Source organism: Lutra lutra, chromosome 16, assembly GCF_902655055.1.
Source record: "Lutra lutra chromosome 16, mLutLut1.2, whole genome shotgun sequence".
In the NCBI taxonomy this organism is placed as follows: Eukaryota; Metazoa; Chordata; class Mammalia; order Carnivora; family Mustelidae; genus Lutra; species Lutra lutra.
This window is the reverse complement of record NC_062293.1, coordinates 61,036,826-61,057,664: the sequence shown is the minus strand read 5'-3', so window position 1 is coordinate 61,057,664 and position 20,839 is coordinate 61,036,826. Positions and strand designations below refer to the sequence as shown.

General features: G+C 49.0%; 1 protein-coding gene across 1 annotated transcript in view; it reads right to left on the bottom strand.

Annotated features, from left to right (window-relative positions):
• The window catches only part of ANKFY1 (ankyrin repeat and FYVE domain containing 1), a 74,596-nt gene that overhangs the window by 39,414 nt on the left and 14,343 nt on the right, over nucleotides 1-20,839 (bottom strand). Inside the window, exons 2-4 of the mRNA XM_047709275.1 lie at nucleotides 18,492-18,684; nucleotides 14,085-14,203; nucleotides 334-469 (exon numbers count right to left, since the gene is read on the bottom strand). Of these exons, the coding sequence (XP_047565231.1) occupies nucleotides 334-469; nucleotides 14,085-14,203; nucleotides 18,492-18,684 (448 nt within the window). The remainder of the gene's footprint in view (nucleotides 1-333; nucleotides 470-14,084; nucleotides 14,204-18,491; nucleotides 18,685-20,839) is intronic.

Genomic DNA, 20,839 nt, shown 5'->3' with positions numbered 1-20,839 from the left:
GAATCTGACTGAGGACTTCCGCAAGGACGTGTATCACACCACAAAGCAAGACGACTGTCCCAGGAAGTGGCACTGGAGGGAAAGCTGGGGTCTGGGCACATCATCCGAAGCGGCTCATACTCATTTATCAGCTCACAAATACACAAGCCCGGGTTTAAAAAAAAAATCAGTGAAAGGAAAGAGAATACCGAAAAGCTCTGGCCAAATCACACCAAGCAAGGGAGGGAAAGCCCCGTCCCCGCCACGGCGCAGTCCCCTCCGTCAGCAGCAGCGCTCGGCTAGGTCCCAGCCCAGCCACCGGCCTGAGGGGCTCTGGGGACAGCCGCGACTTGCCTCTCCCTGAGGAGCTGCAGCTGAAACCGGTTCGCCAGCTTCATCAGCTCCGTCAGGAACGCGTCGTCTTCCCGGAACTGCAGCTCGTCCGTGTACACCCAGCGCAGCATCGCCCTTGTCACTGCAGGGTCGGCATCTGGTGGGGAAAGAGAGACGCTGAGAATGAGGCTCCCAGTCTGGGTATAGCGCCATGTAGCACTGGGAACAGCAGCGAAGCACCCTGGGCGGCGTCGGACCCAGACCAAGCTTCACAGATGCCTTAAGTGCAGACACTGAACTACCGAGGAAGCAAGTCCAGCGGGGCCGGGAGCTCAGGCGGTTCTGCATCTGGTTCCGGAGTCCAGCTCAGGTCAGGACCCCAGGGTCGTGCGAGCAAGCCCCCACTGGCATGGAGCCTGCTTAAGATTCTCTCTCTCCCTCTCCCTATCCCCTTCCCTACCCACCTCTCTCTTAAAAAAAAAAAAAAAAAAAGATGTAAATCAAATAAATTGGGTGAAAATATTTTGAATATATGATGAGTTTACATTCCAATGAAAAGACCTTACAAATAAGCATTAAAACCTGGACAACTAATGGGAAAATGGGCAACGGATACGAATGGTAATTCACAAAGATAACTAAAAATGCTCAGTAAACCTTACCAGTAACTACAAACACAAAACTAGAAGACATTTTTTTTTGTCTCTCAAAGATTCCTAAAAAGTACGTAACCTCTTACACAGCAATTACACATGTAGATTATCAGCCTAATAATGGAACAAGTACAGAGAAATATATATACTACGACAGTCAAGAGTATTGCTTTTTTGTTTTTGTTTTTATTGTGTTATGTTACTCACCATACAGACAGTATTGTTTTCAGCAACAAAAACTGGAACAAAAATCTTAAGTCCAATACTGGTAAGCTAATAATATAGTATATACTCACAGTGGAAAATTCTGCATCAATTAAAATTACTTAGATCTGAATAATTAACCTAAAAAGATACAAACTATATAACAGGTTTAAAAAAAAAAGGCTAAAAATGCATGTTTTAATTATCTTTGTTTTTTGAGATTGTGTGTGTGTACTCACATGTGTGTACACACACACACACAAACACACACACACACACGCACATGCACAGAGCTCGGTGTCTGTCTCCCATCCAAACAGTAACCAGGTCCAACCTCGTTTAGCTTCTAAGATCAGACAACACTGAGAACTTTCAGGGTGGTAAGGCCAAAAACAGACCAACCATCAGTCTAGTTTGCTTGCTTTTTCCCCAATAATCTCTACATTCAACTTGGGGCTCAAAGTCATGAATCCTAGGCCAAGAACCACAAGCTCCACCGAATGACCCAGACAAGTGACCTGTCTATCTGTCTGTTTAGACACTGGAAGGACGTATATACTAAAATATTAACCCTGCTAGGATCTATAACTAATTTTTCTTTGGGCTTATTTTTTATTTCCCTGTTTTTGTGTTTTTTTTTAAGAGGAGGAGGGATAGAGGGAGAAGGAAACAAGAGACTGTGAAGCAGGCTTCACACCCAGCATGGAGCCTGATGTAGGGCTTGATCCCAAGACCCCGGGATCATGACTTGAACTGAAATTAAGAGTCGGATGCTTGACCAAATGAGCCACCCAGGCAACACCGATTCTGTTTTAAAATCTGGTGGGTTTCCTTTAATAAATCCTCCCTCAATTATCCAAATCAATAAACTTGACAACAGATAAACCAAAACCTAAATAATTTTCTTTTTAAGTTTTATTTATTTGACAGAGATCACAGGCAGGCAGAGAGAAGAGAGGGGAGAAGGCTCCCCGCCAAGCAGAGAGCCCGATGCGGGGCTCGATCCCAGGACCCTGAGATCAAGACCTGAGCTGAAGGCAGAAGCTTAACCCACTGAGTCACCCAGGCACCCCAAAACCTAAATAATTTTCTTAAAAACCATGATCAGCAGGGATTTCCTGGGAGCCCTCAAAATTTCAAATGCAGCAAAGTTCATGTGATCTCCAAGCACTCCCACTCCTGCCTTGACTCCTCCTTTCATCTCCAAACTACGCTGAAAATAAATTCATTGTGAGACTCTGACTGAGCAGCCACGGGTACCGGCTGGGCAGAGAGCACTGAGCCAGGAGGAGGCGTGTGCTCTTAGGCGAACCATGCAGTCTCTTGCTACCAAATTACTCACACCAGTGGATCTCCAATTCCAGAGCCTGTAAACCAGGAGGAGACACAAAGGAGTGGACTCTGAGAAGTGAATCCGGTCGGCCTCCACAACCTGTGTGGTACACCTGCGGTGAGAGGCAGCCGCCCCCCCGGCAGGCCCAGCACACAAGCTGGCAAAACTCCATGACTGCAGGGATCAAAAGACAAAGACACCCAACTTGACCTCACAGCAATCCAGGATGCGCAGAGCCGCGCTGTGTAGAGAACTTGCGATTTTTCTATGTGGCCAGGTTTTTTGTTGTTGTTTTGATTTTTAAAAAAATGTTTTATAAGACATGTGGAAAGAACGGGAATAAACTGATCGGTGGGCAATGAGCCATTGAATGAAGCAGACTGAGGAAATCAATTTTGTTATTTAAATCCCATATTTAATCTTAAAAACCGGGAAAAGTATTTTGAATATCCTACTATGACTCTGGTTTAACTCACCTCTTTTCTTCATTTACTTTACACAAAAGTTTTTGATTCATGAAATTAAAACACTGTGACAGATGGCATCTTTTATCAGTAAAAGCATGCTCTTTATTCATTTCAAGGATGCACCCTTAACTAGAACTTCCTGGAAATAAAAATAAAGCCCAAACCATACTTCTAAATCATCCCTTTGTCAAAAATGAACAAAAGGACAGTCTCTAGGTCTGCCCCAGCGGGGTGACGACCCATCCCATTTCAATTGATTACAGCTGAAAAATCAGACAGAGCACTGAAAAACAACCACCCGGGGATTCTAAAAAGTACACAACAGTAGCTGAATTGTAGAAGGGAGAACTCGAAGAAGGAATGGTCTGGCTGAGTTGCCCCATTTTTTCCCCTATGGCTTCAGCCTGAGGAGAGACCCCAGTCAGCGATCCACACTGCTATGCCGACCATGCATGCCTCACCCTCTAACAAAAACTCCACCTTCCTATACACGGGTACCCAGAAGGGGGGTCCAGGGTAGCTGAAGAGCAAGGGAGACCTCTTCACGTGTCCTGAATGAGCCTGTACAGGCTCCAGCTCACCTCGGAGCTACTCGGGTGCGGAGGAGCCCCAGCCCAGCTTCAAGAGCTGCAGGGATGTTCGAACCACTACCCACAGAAGGGGAAGCAACCTTCAGTCTGAATCTAAAGAGATCCAGTATTTTCTAGAGGATGATACAGGACCCAGAGTCTACAAAACATAATCCACTATACAATCCAAATTCACTGATGTAGAAAAAAATCAGGAAAATATGGCCATTTCTCAAGGCAAATGACAATAAATTTTAAACCCAAGATGACCAGATACTGAACTTAATCAAACACATGAAAGCATCTGGTGTAACTATGCTCCAGAAGGCAAAGGAAAACATATATAAAATTTGAGAAATTTTCAGCATATAAACTAAAAAAGGAACAAATGGAAATGACAGAATGAAGAACACAATATATTGTATATTGTATAGTATGTTGTATACTAAAAACTCAATGGGCTCAACAGCAGAAAGAAAATAGCAGCAGAAAAAGTCAGCAAGGACAGACCAACAGAAATTATCCTATCTGAAGAACAGAGAGAAAAACAAGATTGGGAGGGAAATAAGAGCTTTGGGGAGAGTTGTGGGATAGAAACAAAGGTCCAGCATCTGTGTCACCAGAGTCTCAAAAGGAGAGAATAGACACCTGGGTGGTTCCGTGGGTTAAAGCCTCTGCGTTTGGCTCAGGTCATGATCTCAGGGTCCTGGGATTGAGCCCTGCATCGGGCTTTCTACTCAGCGGGGAGCCTGCTTCCCCCTCTCTCTCTGCCTGTCTCTCTGCCTACTTGTGATCTCTGTCAAATAAATAAATAAAATCTTTTTAAAAAGGGGGGGGGTACAGAATAAAGGCATCAAGAAAGAAAAATATTTGAAGAAATGACGGTCAACAACATTCCAGATCTGATGACAGACATGAAGTTTTAGATTTAAGATCAAGTAACTCCAAGCGAGAATAAAATTTACACCTCAACACCTAATAATCAAACTGCTACAAACTAACCCTAAACACAGTCCTGATCACTTCACACCCACTAGAAGGGTACTATCAGACAAACAGAAAATCACAAGTGTTGGTGAGGGTGTAAAGAAAGTGGAACCCTTGTACACTGGTTGTGGAAATGTAAAATGGTACAGTCCCTATGGAAAACAGTATGAGAGTTCCTCAAAAAATGAAAAATGGAATTATCATGTGACCCAGCAATTCCGCTTCTGGGTATGTATCCAAAAAACTGAAAGCAGGATCCTGAAGAGATATCACACACCCACGTTCACAGAAGCATCACTCACAACAGCCAAGACGTAGAAGCAACCCAAGTACCCGCCGGTGGAGGAATGGATAAACGTGACGCGGTTTATGCAGATGGTGGTGTATCAGTTGGCCTTCGACAGGAAGACAATGCTGGGCACCTGGGTGGCACAGCCAGCTCAGCACCTGACCCTTGATTTTGCTTCCATCTGGACCTGGACCCATGCCGGGCTCTGCCCTCGGCGCAGAGTCTGCTCGAGATTCTCTCTCTCCCTCTTCCTCTGTCCCTCCCCCGCCAAATAAATCAATCTTAAACAAAACAAAAAAACAAAAAAAGCAAGGGCGGGGGGGAGGAAATTCTGACACTTGCTACATGGATGAACCCTGAGGACCGAGTGCGAAGTGAAATAAGCCAAACACAAAAGGGCAGATTCTGTATGATTCCACGTACACGAGGAAATGAAGGTCGTCGAATTCATAGGAACAGAAGGCACAACGGTAGCTGTCAGGAACCAGATACGGGGAGAAACAGGAGTTGTTTAATGGGTAAGGAGTCTGAGTGTTGCAAAATTAAAGACTTACGGAGATTACCTGACAGCAGTGTGAACACACTTAACGCTAGTCAACAATTTAACATGTTTAAGACGGTAAATTTTATGTTACACATATTTTACTACGATCAAAAATTTTAAAATAAAATAAAATAAAAAGACTTGAAAGCAACTACAGAGAAAGGACCATTACGTACAGGCAAAAGATCACCATGACTGTTGATTTCTCAGAAGAAACCACAGAGGCCAAAACAAAGTTGAACATTTTTAAAGTTCCTTCAGAAAAGAGAGCTGCCCACTCCAGTGTCTGTAACCGGGGAAAATATCCTGTAGACATGATGGTGAAATAAGAGGCCCTCCGAGGAGGGAAAGGAGTCTGCCACTCCCAGAGCTGGTCTACGAGAAATGCTGGAGGACGTTCTTCAGGAAGAAGCGAGGATACGAGAGGGAAGCGCGCATCTTGACAAATGAAGGAAGAAGTAAAGAAAGAGGAATATCTGAGTAAATGTGAAGGACTTTTGAACCCTGTTCAGTTTGCGGAAGCACGAGCGGCCATGTAGGTGGGATTTTCCAGGGACACCCACGAACGTGTGTAAGGCTCTACCCTAAAGGGCCGTGGTGGAAGCGGGAACGGGCCAGACCGACGCAGCCGCCGAGTACAGACAGACCACAGCGACGGACACACTGTAGACCCTCTGCAGAAAGTGGGCGGCACGTGTATGATCCCCACGGCAGTTCTCAGCCAGGGCCCGTCCTGCCTCCCAAGCAAGCCCTCGCGGCGTCCAGCAGTGCTTCTGGGCGGCAGAACGGGGCGTGCTCTCAGCGTCTGGCGGGTTAAGTACCCCGCAGTGCACAGTACGGCTCCCAGAACAGAGAATTCGAGCCCAAAACACAGTACGGCTCCCAGAACAGAGAATTTGAGGAACTCTGCCCGCAACCCACCACGAACATGGCACGAAGAGAGGGCAGCAAGCAGTCAGTACATCTGCAGGGAGTTCTCTTTGCAAATAAACCAATCCTTAAAGAGATACGTGAGGGGGTGGGGGCGCACCTGCATGGCACAGTCCATGAGCTGCCAACTCCTGGTTCTGGCTTACGTTGTCACCTCTGCTCCTGAGACCCAGGCCTGTGCGGAACCGGAACCCAGTGTGGGGTCTGCTGAAGACACTCTCCTTCTCCCTCTGCCCTCCCACTATGCACGCGTGCACTCTGTCACTAAAAATAAATAAGTCTTTTAAAAACTCTAAATGGAATACTAAATATCCAAATTATCCAAAAGAAGGCAAGAAAGAGAGAAGCCCAGAAAAGAGAAAAAACCTGGGTCAAATAGAAAAAAAAAAAAAAAAAGGTACCTTCATTACAGACGTAACCACATTAAATGTTGGCGGTGTAAGCCCTCCGCTGAGACAGAAGAGACAGCACAGCAAGACCTCCATATATGCTGCCCACAGGGGACACGTCTGAACAGAAAGATACACATCCAGTGACAGCAAACAAAGACAAACAGTAAGTGCGGGAGGCCGCAGGGACGATCTCCTGTCAGAAACAGACTTCAAGACCTACAGCACCAGCAGAAATAAACTTTAGCATTTCAAAATGATAAAAGCCACACTTCATCTGGAAGTCGTATATGTGTATAATGACAAGGCCCAAAACCCATGAAGCAAAAATGAACAGAACTGAAGGAAGACACTGACAATCCCCAAACTACAGGAGATATTAACACCCACCTTCAAGGCACTGACAGAACTGGACACAAGAGAAGAAGAAAACACACAGAAGGTCTGAACACCATCACCAAACACCTTGACCTAAAGGACACGTAAGAAGCGCCATCTCCAACAACCGCAGAACACACTTTCTTCTCAAGTGCATGCACTTACGCTCACCAAGACAGACTATCATACACGGAGCAGCAGAACAAGTCTCAATAAATCTAAAACGATCAAAGTCATAAAAAGCATGTTTTTTGATAATAATGGAATTAAATTAGAAATTAGTCCTGGGCGCTGGGTGTCTCAGTCGGTTTCGGCTCAGGTCACGATCTCAGGGTCGTGAGATCCAGAGCCCCATCAGGCTCTGCGCTGGGTGTGGAGCCTGCTTAAGATTCTCTCTCCCTGTCCCACTGTCCCTCCCACCCTCCATCATGTGCATGCCTTGCTCTCTCTCTCTCATTCAAAAAAAGAAAAGAAGAAAAAGAAAAGAAATTAGCCGTGATAGAGGAAAACCCCAAACATGTGGAAACTGAGCAACATGCTTCCAAATCATTCATGGGTCAAAGAAATCACAAAGAAAATCAGAACATACCCGGACCGAAATGACAACAGGACAGAGTCTGCAAGATACAGCTAGAGCAGTGCTTAGAGGGAAACATGGGACTTTAAACCCTTGTCTTAAAACAGAAGATCAAAAATAAATAATCCAGGGTGCATGGGTGGCTCAGTCGGTTAAGTTCTGCCTTCAGCTCGGGTCACGATCTCAGGGTCCTGGGATCAAGTCCCGCATCGGGCTCTCTGCTTGGTGTGGAGTCTGCTTCTCCCTCTGCCTGCAGCTCCCCCTGCTTGTGCTCTCTGTCAAATAAATAAATAAATAAATAAAATCTTACATAAATAAACAAACAAATGGATAATAAAACTGCAAAGTCCAGGGGCGCCTGGGTGGCTCAACTGGTTAAGCGATTGCCTTCAGCTCAGGTCATGATCCTGGAGTCCTGGGATCGAGTCCTCGTCGGGCTCCTGGCTCAGTGGAGAGCCTGCTTCTCCCTCTGACCCTCTCCCCTCTCATGCTGTTTCTCTCTCTCTCTAACAAATAAATAAAATCTTTAAAACAACAACAACAACAACAACTGTGAAGTCCACAACTTAGATGACAATACACAGTGACCACGTGGCGTTTAGACCAGGAACGCAAAACTAGTTTAACATTGGAAAAATCTACGTAATTTGCTATATTAACAGCATAAAGGAGAATAAAAACTGAAGAATCATTTTAGTAGACAGAAAAAAAAAGGGACAAAACTCAAAACCACGTCCTAGAACATCTCTAAACACTAGGAATCCTCCAGCTGGTAAAGCACGTCCATGAAAAGCCTACAGTCCACAGGGGTGTAGAGTCATGAAAGACCTCACTGCCTCCCTCTGCAACCAGGAGCAAGGCAGAGTCCTTGCTTTCAAACAAGCAACCTGCATCCAGATTCTATACGGAATGCGTACAACCCAAAACTGAGAAGACAACCCAATTTCTCAAAGGGCAAAAGATGTGAACCCGCATGTCCCAAAAGAAGCCACACAAACGACCAAGGACACGAGACAATGCTCACAACTGGTCCTCAGTGCCACACCACACCCCACATCCCCTCACATGGTGATGTGCCTACGAGGTCAGGAAGGCTCTGGAGCCCCGGAGCTCCTCCGCACACTGCTCATGGGGTGTGCAGGCTACCTCCATCTCATCCATTTTCGGGAGATCCCAACACTAAACTTAGCCACCACTAAGTACTCACCCCAGAGACACACAAACACATCCAGTCGAGACACAGACTATTTGTATCGACCAAGCATCCACCCGCAGGTCCCCGAAACCGCAGCTTACAGCACACGCACACGCGGATGCCACTCAGTAGGGACAGGGAACGGGCCCTGAAACCGCGGCAGAGAGACCGCAGACAGACATCACGATCCATATGCTGCGTGAATGAGGCCGGCAACATGTGGTACACACTCCGTGAGTCTGTCCTCACACAAATTCAGAAAACGCAAGCTGACCTATAAGGAACGGAAGCCAGTCACTGGGTGCCTGGCATGTGGATGGAAAAGCGATGGGTTACAAAGGTACGGGAGGCAAGTTTTAAGGAGGTGAAACTGTTTGTCACTCCACGTGGCAGTGGTTTCGCAATTAGGTCAAAAGTGACCAAACTGTACACTTTTACTTTGGGCAATTTATTTCACTTCCTTTGCATCTCAATGAAGTTGGAAACAAAAGAGACCGAAAGCAAGAGGCCACATGACACTGGGGTTAATGGTGCGGATTCTTCAGCCGAGGGTCCGGGTTCCCAGCGCAGGCCGCATCCTTCCTACTGTGCGAGCAGGGAGTGCTTTGAGTGACTCTGGTTCCACGGGAAACCTCAGTTTCCTCATCCACGGAAAGGGAGGCAAGAACAGAACTCGCCTGAAAATGCCCTTCTAGATGCAAGTGTGGGGATGAGGGCAGGGCGCGCAGAGCCTGGTCCCCAAGGCCATGATCCCCTAGACCACGGCTGCTCCTGGCAGTAAAAGACCATCTTCCACCAAAACACAAAGTTAACACAGCAAATGTGAGAAAAGCACAAGAGCAACAGCAGGAGTGAGTGGGGCTGTTACCACAGATGGGACAGACCTTCTAAGGCTCCCGGGGACTCTCTGGCGAGGGGTGGGGGCCGCCAGCCGCAGCCCACGAGGCTGATGGCCGCAGGATACCGCAGGACGCGGCAGCTGGCCGCTCCGAAGAGGACTGGGGAGGAAGTCACCACGCGTCCACAAACCTGTCTCCAAAGGAACTGCTGCCACTTCTTTATTTCTTTTAGGATTTTATTTATTTGTCAGAGAGAGAGAGCACAAGCAGGGGAGCGACAGGCAGAGGAAGAAGCAGGCTCCCTGCGGAGCAGAGACCACCCCCCCATGGGGGGCTCCATCCCGGGACCCTGGGACCAGGACCTCAGCCACAGGCAGACGCTTCACCGACTGAGCCCACAGGCGCCCTCCTGTTGTCACTTCCACCACCTCCAGTCACACGGAGCTCAGTCTGCCTGCAAGGAGGACGAGACCGGGGCCCTGCGCGGGCAGGGAGGGTACCGAATGCTGAGGGGCATCCTTCCAGACTCCCACAGCCACAGCCAGAGGACACGGCGTGATGGGACACTAGGGCGGAGCCACCCGGAGCGAGCACTTGACAGGCACCCGATAGATCCCGTCTGGCTGGGTTTGCCTTAAGGGCAGCCCAGCGGCCGCCAGCCAGTGTGCTCTGCTCGCTCCCCAGGCCCAGGGCGGCCTCCGGGGGCGGCTTCACACGGCTCTCCCAACCGGGCGCCACAGGAGGGAGGACAGGGCCCTCTGGGTTTGGGAAGGGCCTGACAGGACCGGGACTCGCCCCAGGGAAGCCGGACGCCTCACGGCGCGCAGTTGATAGAGAAGGCACACGTGGAGCCCCACGTCCAGGTGCCACGGCCCGCGCGGAGCCTCTCGGAGGGTGGCCGCTCCCGCAGAAGCACTCCAGAGGGCAGGAAGCCAGTCACTCCGCCGGAGGCAAGCAGTTTCGCTTCCGAAGAAGCTCACCCACAGGCCTGGAGAGACTGAGACTCTCTCTCTTCCCAGGTGGCCACCCAGTATCTCAACAAACGCATCTTTAGGGTTCAAACAATAAAAAAATAAAAAGCACGTTTATATGTCCTTCATCTTTGTGCCTCGGAACAATTTCAGACTTACAAGAAGGTGACAGAGTTCCCAGACACGCCTCCCTCACCTTCCTGTCTAATGCCTCACATCGCCACAGGACGAAAAGCAAAACCAGGGTACTGGGACTGACACGGCGGCGTCGCCTAACTGCAGACCTTTCCGAACGCCGCCCATCTCCCCATTAACATCCTCTGGACGGTCCAGAAGCCACACCGCCGCTCACCGTGCCCTCAACCTCGGATCTGACAGATTCTCGCCTGGTCTTCCATGACCCTCACGGACTTGGGTGACACTGTCTAGGGACGCTATGGAATGTTTCTCAGTTTGGGTCGGACACGTTCCCACAGTCAGACCTGCGTGCTGGACCAGACACGACACACCGCACTCTCTGAGCAGCGTGGGGATGAGGGAAGCGCTCGTACCCGTTACACCAGAGCTTCAAAAGAAAATGTGGAACTCGGAAAACCAATCTAAGAATATAAGTTCCGTGCAAACAGGAATTTAAATCTTGTTTACGGCGGCGTCCCCAGTGCCCGGAAGCACCCGCAGTCTGAGTGGCAGACGGAGGAGCTCTGAGAAACAAACACTCGCATATTCGTAGAAGGATGGTATCAACTCGGCTAGCGTGGGAAAGCTCAACAAGCCGAAACATCGCCTCTGCGCTGTTCACGCGCTTGTTTACAAGAGCCGATTTCCAAGCTCCCTCCAACCGCTGCCAGCCACACAGGGGGTAGCGCCTGTCGCGTAACACACACGCAGCTCCACAGACACACACACATGGCTGCTACAACCCAATCTGGGCAGCCACACCCACGCCACTCTAGGCGACGCAGCAGGACTGTCGGGTCAAACACACAGCAGACGGGAACGGGTCTACCTTCGCCTCACCTCCCTGAACTCCGCCCCGTGACAAATTTCACAGATAAACCTTATAAAGTGATGATGCCACAGGCTCCACCATCGGCTACCTTGGTAAGCGCCCCGTCCACCAAAGCCACAGGACGTCTGCTCCGCTGTGGATCACTTCTGACAGCCGACAGCACAGCCAGGCTCAGACCACGCTCGGGATGTACAACAGCAGGGGCTCCAAGGACATTTAAAGGCATAAACATGATATTTCTTTTTTTTTTTTTAGGATTTTATTTATTTGACAGAGATCACAAGTAGGCAGAGAGGCAAGCAGAGAGAGGGGGAAACAGGCTTCCTGCTGAGCAGAGAGCCCGATGGGGGCTCATCCCAGGACCCTGAGATCATGACCCGAGCCGAAGGCAGAGGCTTTAACCCACTGAGCTCACCAGGCGCCTCAACATGATACTTTCTTAAACTAAACATTTCCTCATCTCCTGATTCACAGTGATGCAGTCTTGGGGTCAGTCACTGAGTTAAAGCTGCTCTTAAATGTTATGATGTTCTGGGGCACCTGGGTGGTTCGGTGGGTTAAGCCTCTGCCTTCGGCTCAGGTCATGATCTCGGGGTCCTGGGATCGAGCCCCACATCAGGCTCTCCATTCGGTGGGGAGCCCGCATCCCCCTCTCTCTCTGCCTGACTCTCTGCCAACTTGTGATCTCTCTCTCTGTTAAATAAATAAAATATTTTTAAAAAAATGTTATGATGTTCTAAAAAAGTAAAAGCAAATTTTAATGTTTGAATTAGGCCTTTTATACCTTACTGCAAGTGCCTGTGTTCTTAAGTGGTTTTCCTTGTTCTCCATTCTTACTCATTTTGATTGCATTCAATATTTCACAATTACACAAGAAACTCTGATATCACCTTTGCTGCTGAATTACCTACGGCAGAATCCGCCCGACAGTCCAACGATGCGGTCCCAAGAAAGACCCCCGTACAGCTCAGCTCTCTGCTTTCTCAGACGCTCAGAGCCATTCATAGCATGACCGGCCGTGTGCGAGAGTACCAATTCCACGGGCCTCAGACCACTGGGACTGTCAATTTGTGATAACGTTTTAACAGACAGCCGAAGATGATGATGCGTTCTGAACTTTTTTCTTGGCAGACTATTTCCCATGTCTCATCATCTTTTCTAGTCTTTGTAAACTATCTGGTCAGCTACTGAAATTGAGACCCTCTCATTCCCCTTGTGAATGGGCTTTCAAAGGTCCCCCCATTCTGCCGTACGGGGGCTGAAGATAAATGGCCCCCAAGGAAAGCTGTGCTCGGAGACTTCCGTCGCACAACAGCGCACTGTTTCCCAAGCAGACGCGCTGTCGCACAAGCGTATCCACACGTAGATAATTGTGTTTGCAACTCTGAACTACAGGTCACAGGTTAAACCCTAGAAACGATCCTCAAGAGACGGGGTTCACTCACGGTGGAAAAGCATCCGCCATCTGCCCCCTCGAGCCCCTGCGGTGAACACCGACCGGGGCTGCGCAGCACCGCTCGGCCGTCAGCCCATGCGGGGCGTCTGCGCCGGTGACGTGAAGCCGCTGCACCGGCGTTGGCAGAGCCCTGGCCGGATACGACCCATGCAACCCGCTTCTCCATGGGAAGGACGCGGCTGTAATCGTTTCAGTGCTCCAAGCACTGCACACGGAAAACAACACCCTCTGAACTGGCAAACCTTTTGCAGAAAGATGTAATTCTGCAGCATTTTCACAGATAATAAATAAAATCTGCAAATAACTCATTACCCCACTGCCTGGGAGTTGCCTTACCATGTGTTATAATTCTCGTGACTATTCATAAAAGAATTAAATTTAAAATTCGGTTTTAAAAAAGCAGTTAGGTTAAGTACTAAATGAAAATGCAATTCTGAAGCAAGCTTTTGAAAGTGATTCTTTTAAAGTCTACTTACCACCCTATTTACCCAAATTCTACACAATAGGGCACAAAACAATTAAGTCATACATCAAACAGCTCGATGCCGTTGTTCCAGTTCTGAAGTCTGGTGGTCGCCCTTCACTGCTGGAGGACGACGACTCCGTCCTTGGGAGGAACCCTGCCTCCGCGTTCAGTCCCCACACGGCAGGAGGAGCCCTTGGCAACCAGGACGGAATCTTGAGCAACTGAACACCCAAATGTGTTCTAGGAGTAGAAGCAAGCGCTTCCTTCCACACATGCTCCCATATTTATAACACTATAGGAAAAGAGTTTCTGGACATTTATCTTGTACGGACACAAGAATATTGCCGGTATCCACGGATGTGGGACTTACAATCAGGGATCACACAGACGTGCTGTGTTCGACCCACTGACTTCACTCATTACTCAACCGGCTCATGGTCACCACCAATTGGTAAAAAAGTTTCCCACTTCCACTGAAGCACTAACACGTCCCCCACAGGCAGGTCAGAGGCTCACCTGATAGGTCCAGCTCCTCGGTGGAAGACAAAGTAGCCAGACTCCAGCTGTCGCTGCGGGCCGCCAGCACAAACTTGTGAGCATGGATGTGCCTGTCCCCAACCTTTATCTTCAGATCACTGGGGAAGAAAAACACCCACAGACATAAAGAGAAACGTCACCATGATTAGGTACAGCGAGGACTCACAAATGACAGAAACACGCTGATCCCCATATACCTGGAGAAGAAGAAACCCTGCGCCAGCACTGAATTTTAATGGGCTGTGCATGTGACACACATCGCCCCACATGCCTGTACTGCCAGCTTCCAGCTGTGGTGCACATGGGACATTCTGCTTTTCCCTATGGGACTCTGAAGGTGGCAAACCTACTGGTTAGACAGGATGATTAATATTCACATAAAATGTAGAAGAGGTTTCATGCAGACTAAACGAAGGTGAATCATCAGGGAGAGAAGGAAAATGTGGAGACCGTGACACAGGCTCTGGGACCACAGAGCTGCACACTGGACCCACTGACGGTCAAGCAAGGGGATGCAGAACACTACAAACTGGCTGTGACCAAGCAGTCCGGAACGTGAAACCAACATCTACACTCCTGTTCTTGACAGAAACATTCCGACCTATTACGGGACGCATTCTGCTCAACCATTTAGAAAGAAATGGGGTGGGAGAAATATTTTCTTCAAACACATTTCCATATTTATGACAAACCATTATTGTGAAAAGAGCTTTTCAAATATTTATATTTGACTCTGAAATGTCAAATGCTGAGGGAGGAAAGAGTCTGGGCATTTAACAAAAACCTCCAGATGACCCACTGGGCCGACACAGCCATGTGCCACATGGCTTTGCTGGCAGCACTAATCCGGAGTCATTAATTATCACCATCCTGTGTACGTACAAGTTCTTCTGTTTTCATACGCCCCTTCAAAACGTGTTGGCTTGGAAACCTTCACAAACTAAAGACAAAAGTCACTACAATAAAAGAAAAAAATCTATGCCATGAATTATCGCATCTACTTAAGAGGAGCCCCAAGCAGGATACGGTTTCTTCATTAGTGAGGACACAGACGCGGTGTATCCACAAACGCACCATCCAGGCTGCAGGCCTGTGAGCGCTTCTGGCTCCTCTGAAGACCGAGCAGCCGCTAATCATGTTAGATCAGAAGAGAAAAGGATACTCTGTATTTCCAATTACTACAAACTACTCAAAACCGCAGAACGTTATTAATCAATCAGTAAAAAGGAAAAAATATTTTACTTAAAATACAACAAATCATATCCTTTGTTAAATTTCTAAAACTCAGTGAAAACAGGAAGCTGCTCATAAAACACAAATGATTTTTAAACTCTGAATTTATGTATCAAGTATTAAATTGTAGTAACTTACATGAAGACTTATTGTTCCCTGTTTCAGCCACTGACTTCTAGTCACAAAATCATAAAAAGGAATGTTTCTACATATTCATGAATGTCAGGCCAAACAGGGGAAATGGAAATACAGACAAGGACCTCATTAATAATTTCTAATTAATAACAATTTCTACAAATACAATTCAAAAATGGAAGACTGGATACGTTTCTGAGAACTCTACGCAGAAACAATTAGGAGGGGAGTAATGTTTTTAGATTTTCATTCTAGGGGCGCCTGGATGGTTCAGTGGGTTAAAGCCTCTGCCTTCGCCTCAGGTCATGGTCTCAGGGTCCTGGGATCGAGCCCCACATCAGGCTCTCTGCTCAGCGGGGAGCCTGCTCCCTCCTCTCTCTGCCTGCCTCTCTGCCTACTTGTGATCTCTGTCAAATAAATAAAATCTTTAATAAGTAAATTAATTAATTAATTAATTTTCATTCAAGGGGCACCTGAGTGGCTCAGTTGGTGAAGCGTCTACCTTGGGCTCAGGTCATGATCTCAGGGTCTCGGCATCGAGCCCCACATCAGGCCCTCTGCTCAGTGGGGAGCCTGCTTCCCCCTCTCCTTCTGCCCCTCCTCCCGCTTGTGCTCTCTCTCTCTCAAATAAATAATAAAAATCTTTAAAATTTTCATTCCAGTCAAAGAGCTTTTCCCTGTAAAATATGCATACTAGGATTTGTTACTGGAGAGAAAGCATAAATAAGAGCATCCTGCTAGATTCTCAAACACCAAGAGAACCCCATAAGCTTGATCGCTAGAAGAATGATGTATTACCATCACTTTGAACTATTTTAAGAGACAAAAGCCTTCTCCTGAACTTAAGTAAAATTAACGTGACCAATTTCTTCCACATTTCTCAATTTAAAAACACTTTTACACCCACTCTTCAATTACTCTAGTTACTGAGATGCACATACAAATACTATTTAAATCCTTCAACAGAATGCATATTATGGACAAAGCTTCGTGGTGGGCTTCTCCTTGCTTTGGAAAAGGACCACCTACTTTTCTATTTAGAAAGTGATCTTCCAACATCAGGTCCTCCGTGTCCGAAGCTCACGTCCTCCCGGAATGCCCTGTGCCCACTGATCTCCAGGCTGCACTGGGTGAGGGACAGGCTTCGGACGCACAGGGGAGGCCCACTGCAGCCATAGCACCCGCACTGCATGCCCAGCTCCCTGCCACGGCCTCCCGAGTGGCTGCAGTAGAATGGACGTGCGTGACGGAGAAGTGACAGAGAACGTGAATGAACGAGGGGAGCTCTCAGGACACGAGCCTGGAAGCAGAGAAGAAGTGCTCACAACAGAAACAGGTCAGGCTCCCTGCACCAGGGGAACCAGCTTCCACCGGTCCACGGAAAAAAGAGGGGAAGATAAGAGGTGATGACCTGGGGCGCCTGGGTGGCTCAGTGGGTTGAGCCACTGCCTTCGGCTCAGGTCATGATCCCAGGTCCTGGGTTCGAGCCCCACATCGGGCTTTCTGCTCGGCAGGGAGCCTGCTTCCTCCTCTCTCTCTGCCTGCCTCTCTGCTTACTTGTGATTTCTCTCTGTCAAATAAATAAATAAAATATTTTAAAAAAATAAATAAATAAATAAATAAAATTTAAAAAAAAAAAAAAAGAGGTGATGACCTACACTTCACAATTTAAAAGGCTGCCCTTTACTCAGAGTATGTACTTCCTCTGTTTGGGGTATTAAGTTTTTCTTTCTTTTATAAATAATTAAGTTGAAAGACAGCAGTTCTAGATTTTGATCTATTTTTTCTTTTTTTTAAATGAGAGAGCACGCATGTGTGTGCAAGAGTGAGAGCGCTTGAGCAGGGGGTAGGGGCAGAGGGAGAACAGACTCCTGCCAAGCAGGGAGCCTGACTCGGGGCTCAGTTCCAGAACCCTGGGATCACGACCCGAGCAGAAGGCAGACGCTTCACCAACCGAGCCACCCACGTGCCCCTAGATTTTGATCTATTTTCAATGTCATCATTTATTTTGGGATTGTACTAAGGCTTAGCTAGCCTGACTGCCCGTCTCCTCCTCAGCTGAACTCCCTTGCATGCACGTCCATACCGGTGTCTCTTCTCCATACCCACTGCCACCGTCCCGACTCAGCCTTTCTTCCTCTCTGGTCTGGATGACGCACAATAGCCTGGCCGCTGCAGGGCTCCCTTCTCTGCACGGTGCTGCCCACACAATGCCAGCAGGTTCCCCTTCCTGAAACACCACTTTGACAGTAACAGTCCAACAGCTTGAAACACTATCCCATACTGCCCAGAGGATCAAGTCCAAATGTCCCCCCTTGGCCGCCCAATTCAAATCCCCCTACCTCTCCCACCTCTCCCAGCGCCCCCTCCAGGGACACGTACCCCAAGACAGTCCCTCCCGTGCCACGCGTGCTCTGCAGGCTCCCAAACCTCAGCCTGCTCTCAGTCTCCCCGCTGGTAACATGGCTGTCTTCATCTCCCGAACCCTGCCCGGCCTCGAACATTCACCTCGAAACTCAGTAACAACAGCTACTACATGCCAGACATCGATCAAACACGGACTTATTAATTTAGTTCTCATAGGAACACAGCGGTAACCCACGGAATCCCCACATCATGGGTGAGGAGCTGAAGTGCGTCTTAGAGCTTCACACCACGCAGCCAGCAGGTGCCCGCTGAGCCGCTAACACAGGCTGTGTGGCTCCAGACGCCGTCCTCGACCATGCTAGCCTGCCTGCTTGCGCCAAGATCCCTTCCTGGGTCATCCCAAGAGGAAGGGACCCTTCCTTCTGAATCCCCGGACATTTGAGCCACTTCCTGTCTACCCCGTCGATGCGATCACCGTGACTCCCTATGCTCTGTGCTAAAAATAAGCAGGAAATAAAAGAAACAAAATCTCACCCCGAAGAGCCTACACTCCAGGGACTACAAGGCTGCCGGCATCCTGCTTAGAGAGGAAGAGCCCGGGGAGAGAGAGAGAGAGAGAGCGAATGCGGGGCAGGCGGTGGCGCAGCTCACCTGTACTGCTCCTGCTCGTAGAGGCCAGCCACGATCGCCAGTAGGCGGCTGATGAAGGACTCACTGCTGCTCTCCTTGTCCGCTTGTGCAGCCAGAAGCGTGCATCTCTTCTCCGTCTCCGCCAGCGTCTTCTGCAGCTTCACATACTCCTGTCGGAGAAGCATCAAGTGCTTCTCCAGCTTGGCCACCTCCTCTGCGAGGGAGACAAAGCCACAGCTTTACTATGGCAGGTGTGGTGCGGACAGCAACCCACAGATAGGACCACCATGAAAGGACGGTTTCTTGGTGACACTCTTTTCTTAGTGATACTCCCGGCAATACCCGTAATGGCTCTGTTAACGGCTGCCATGGCATCACTGGGCCAGAAAAACCCTCGTGGTCCAGGAGTTTCTCTAAAGATCGATACTCAAGAAATGACAAGGAACAAACACACAGAAGATGTTCCAGGCTCCTGCCCTGCAAATCCTTCATCATCAAGCCACGAGTCTCAAGGAAAGATTACCAAAATCACCCGGGACTGTTTTCCCACACCACTGGGAGTGAAAACTGATTGCTCCATGTCCCGCGCAATCTCTCTCAGGCAGCTTCAAAAACACCCCGTGAGGTCGGCACAATCACTAGCCGCACAGCCCGGGTGAGGATGCCGGGCAAAGAGAGACTAAGACTTAGTGGGAGGGCCTGCATCTGGCGGGCGGGGGCACTGGGAAGCGCCCCCGCACTCTCACACCTGTGGTCTGTCACCCACCATCCCACGCCACCGGACGTCCCCCCTTCAGGAAAGAAGCAGCCAATGATGGTTCCAATGAAAGCGCGTCTCGTCCACAGGCGTGCTGGGCCAGATTAAAAAGGCTGGTTCTGAAATTCAACAAACATTTGCTGAGCGTCTACTAAGTCCCAGACACTGCACAATGGTAAGCAAGTTCAGATGTCTCTCTCCTCGGAGCTTCCAGTTTGCTGGGGAAAGCAAACTTTTAGGGTTACAGTAACAATGCTAACCATCAAACACAGAACTACAGCTCTAGGCGCATGAGAAGGAAGGAACAGACGTGTGAGAATCCACAGTAAGTGTAACTTAGGATGCCAGGGAAGACGAACCTGGGGAAGGTCACGGTCACGAAACCTCCCTTCTCCGATCCCTGTGCTCCAGAGCCTTGCTGGGGCTCACGGCACGGTGCTCACCAGTGCTCACACAGATCACGGCCAGAGACCCGGATCTCTGACCACGTGCTGCTCCTGCCCCTGGGCCTTGGCCCCTTTCCCCCTTCCCACCCCTTCAGACACGGCAAATCCTGACACTGCCCTCAGCCCACGTCCCACTCAACCTGCTTCATTCTCCGTATCTTGAGAAAACCGAGCTGCTGTCAACAATTCTGGCCGCACCAGCCACCCGGTGCTTCCTCAGGGCAAGGACCTCCCTCCTACACAAGCGCGCAACCCCTCCATCTAGCCTCCGAACCCAACACCCTGCTCGGGCCCTTTGCTTTGGCATCAGCCTCCCTTCTCAGCAACTTCCATCTCTTCCAACTGGGTCCTTCTCCTCAGCACATACACCTGCTCAAGACCCTAGTAAAGCAAAACCTCCTTCCACAGCTCACCTGACGCTCTGTGCCCTTGCACATCTAGCTACCGTACACCCCTTCCTCGCCCCACTCTCCCGTCACTCCCTCCTGTGTCCCCACCATCCCCTTGAAACGTCTCTCCACAATGACCTAACTGCTAGTCCAACAGACACTGGACAGTTCTCCTCCTGGACCTACTACACTGCATGTGAAGATTTTTTTTCCCAGCAATCATGATGCCACACTCTTTCCAATTCTGGTTCTCCGTCTTCCCTATGCTTCCCTGTGTGCCTCCCACCGCGGACCACGGACACTCCCCCAGAGTTCTATCCCGGCCTCATCACAGCTGTCTGTCCTCCCAAGGCAGCTCCACTGGTCAGACTCTGCGGCTGGGCCACAATCCCAGTGCCGATGATCCAGGAACGCATCTCTGTGGTCCGGATTTCTGTTCTTAGCTTCATCTCACCATCTGCCTAAATGACACCACTCTCTTGTGGACCACGGGCACCTCAAGCTCCCTGTGCCCAGGACAAAACTCTGAGCAAATGTGCTCTGCCTCAGTATGGTCCCTAAACTAATAAATGATGCCACCGTCTAGCCCAGTTATGTGTAGAGAAAATGTGGGAGTCATCTTAAATGTCTCTCTCTCACTCACGGGATCCCAACTCTATGAAAGTCAGGGCTTTTTCCCACATAAAAATCTCTGGGAATCCTTCTGTCTTCTGTATCCGCACACCCACAACGACTCAGTTCAGGCCCTCACTCATCGTATGTCCTGTCCATCGTGAA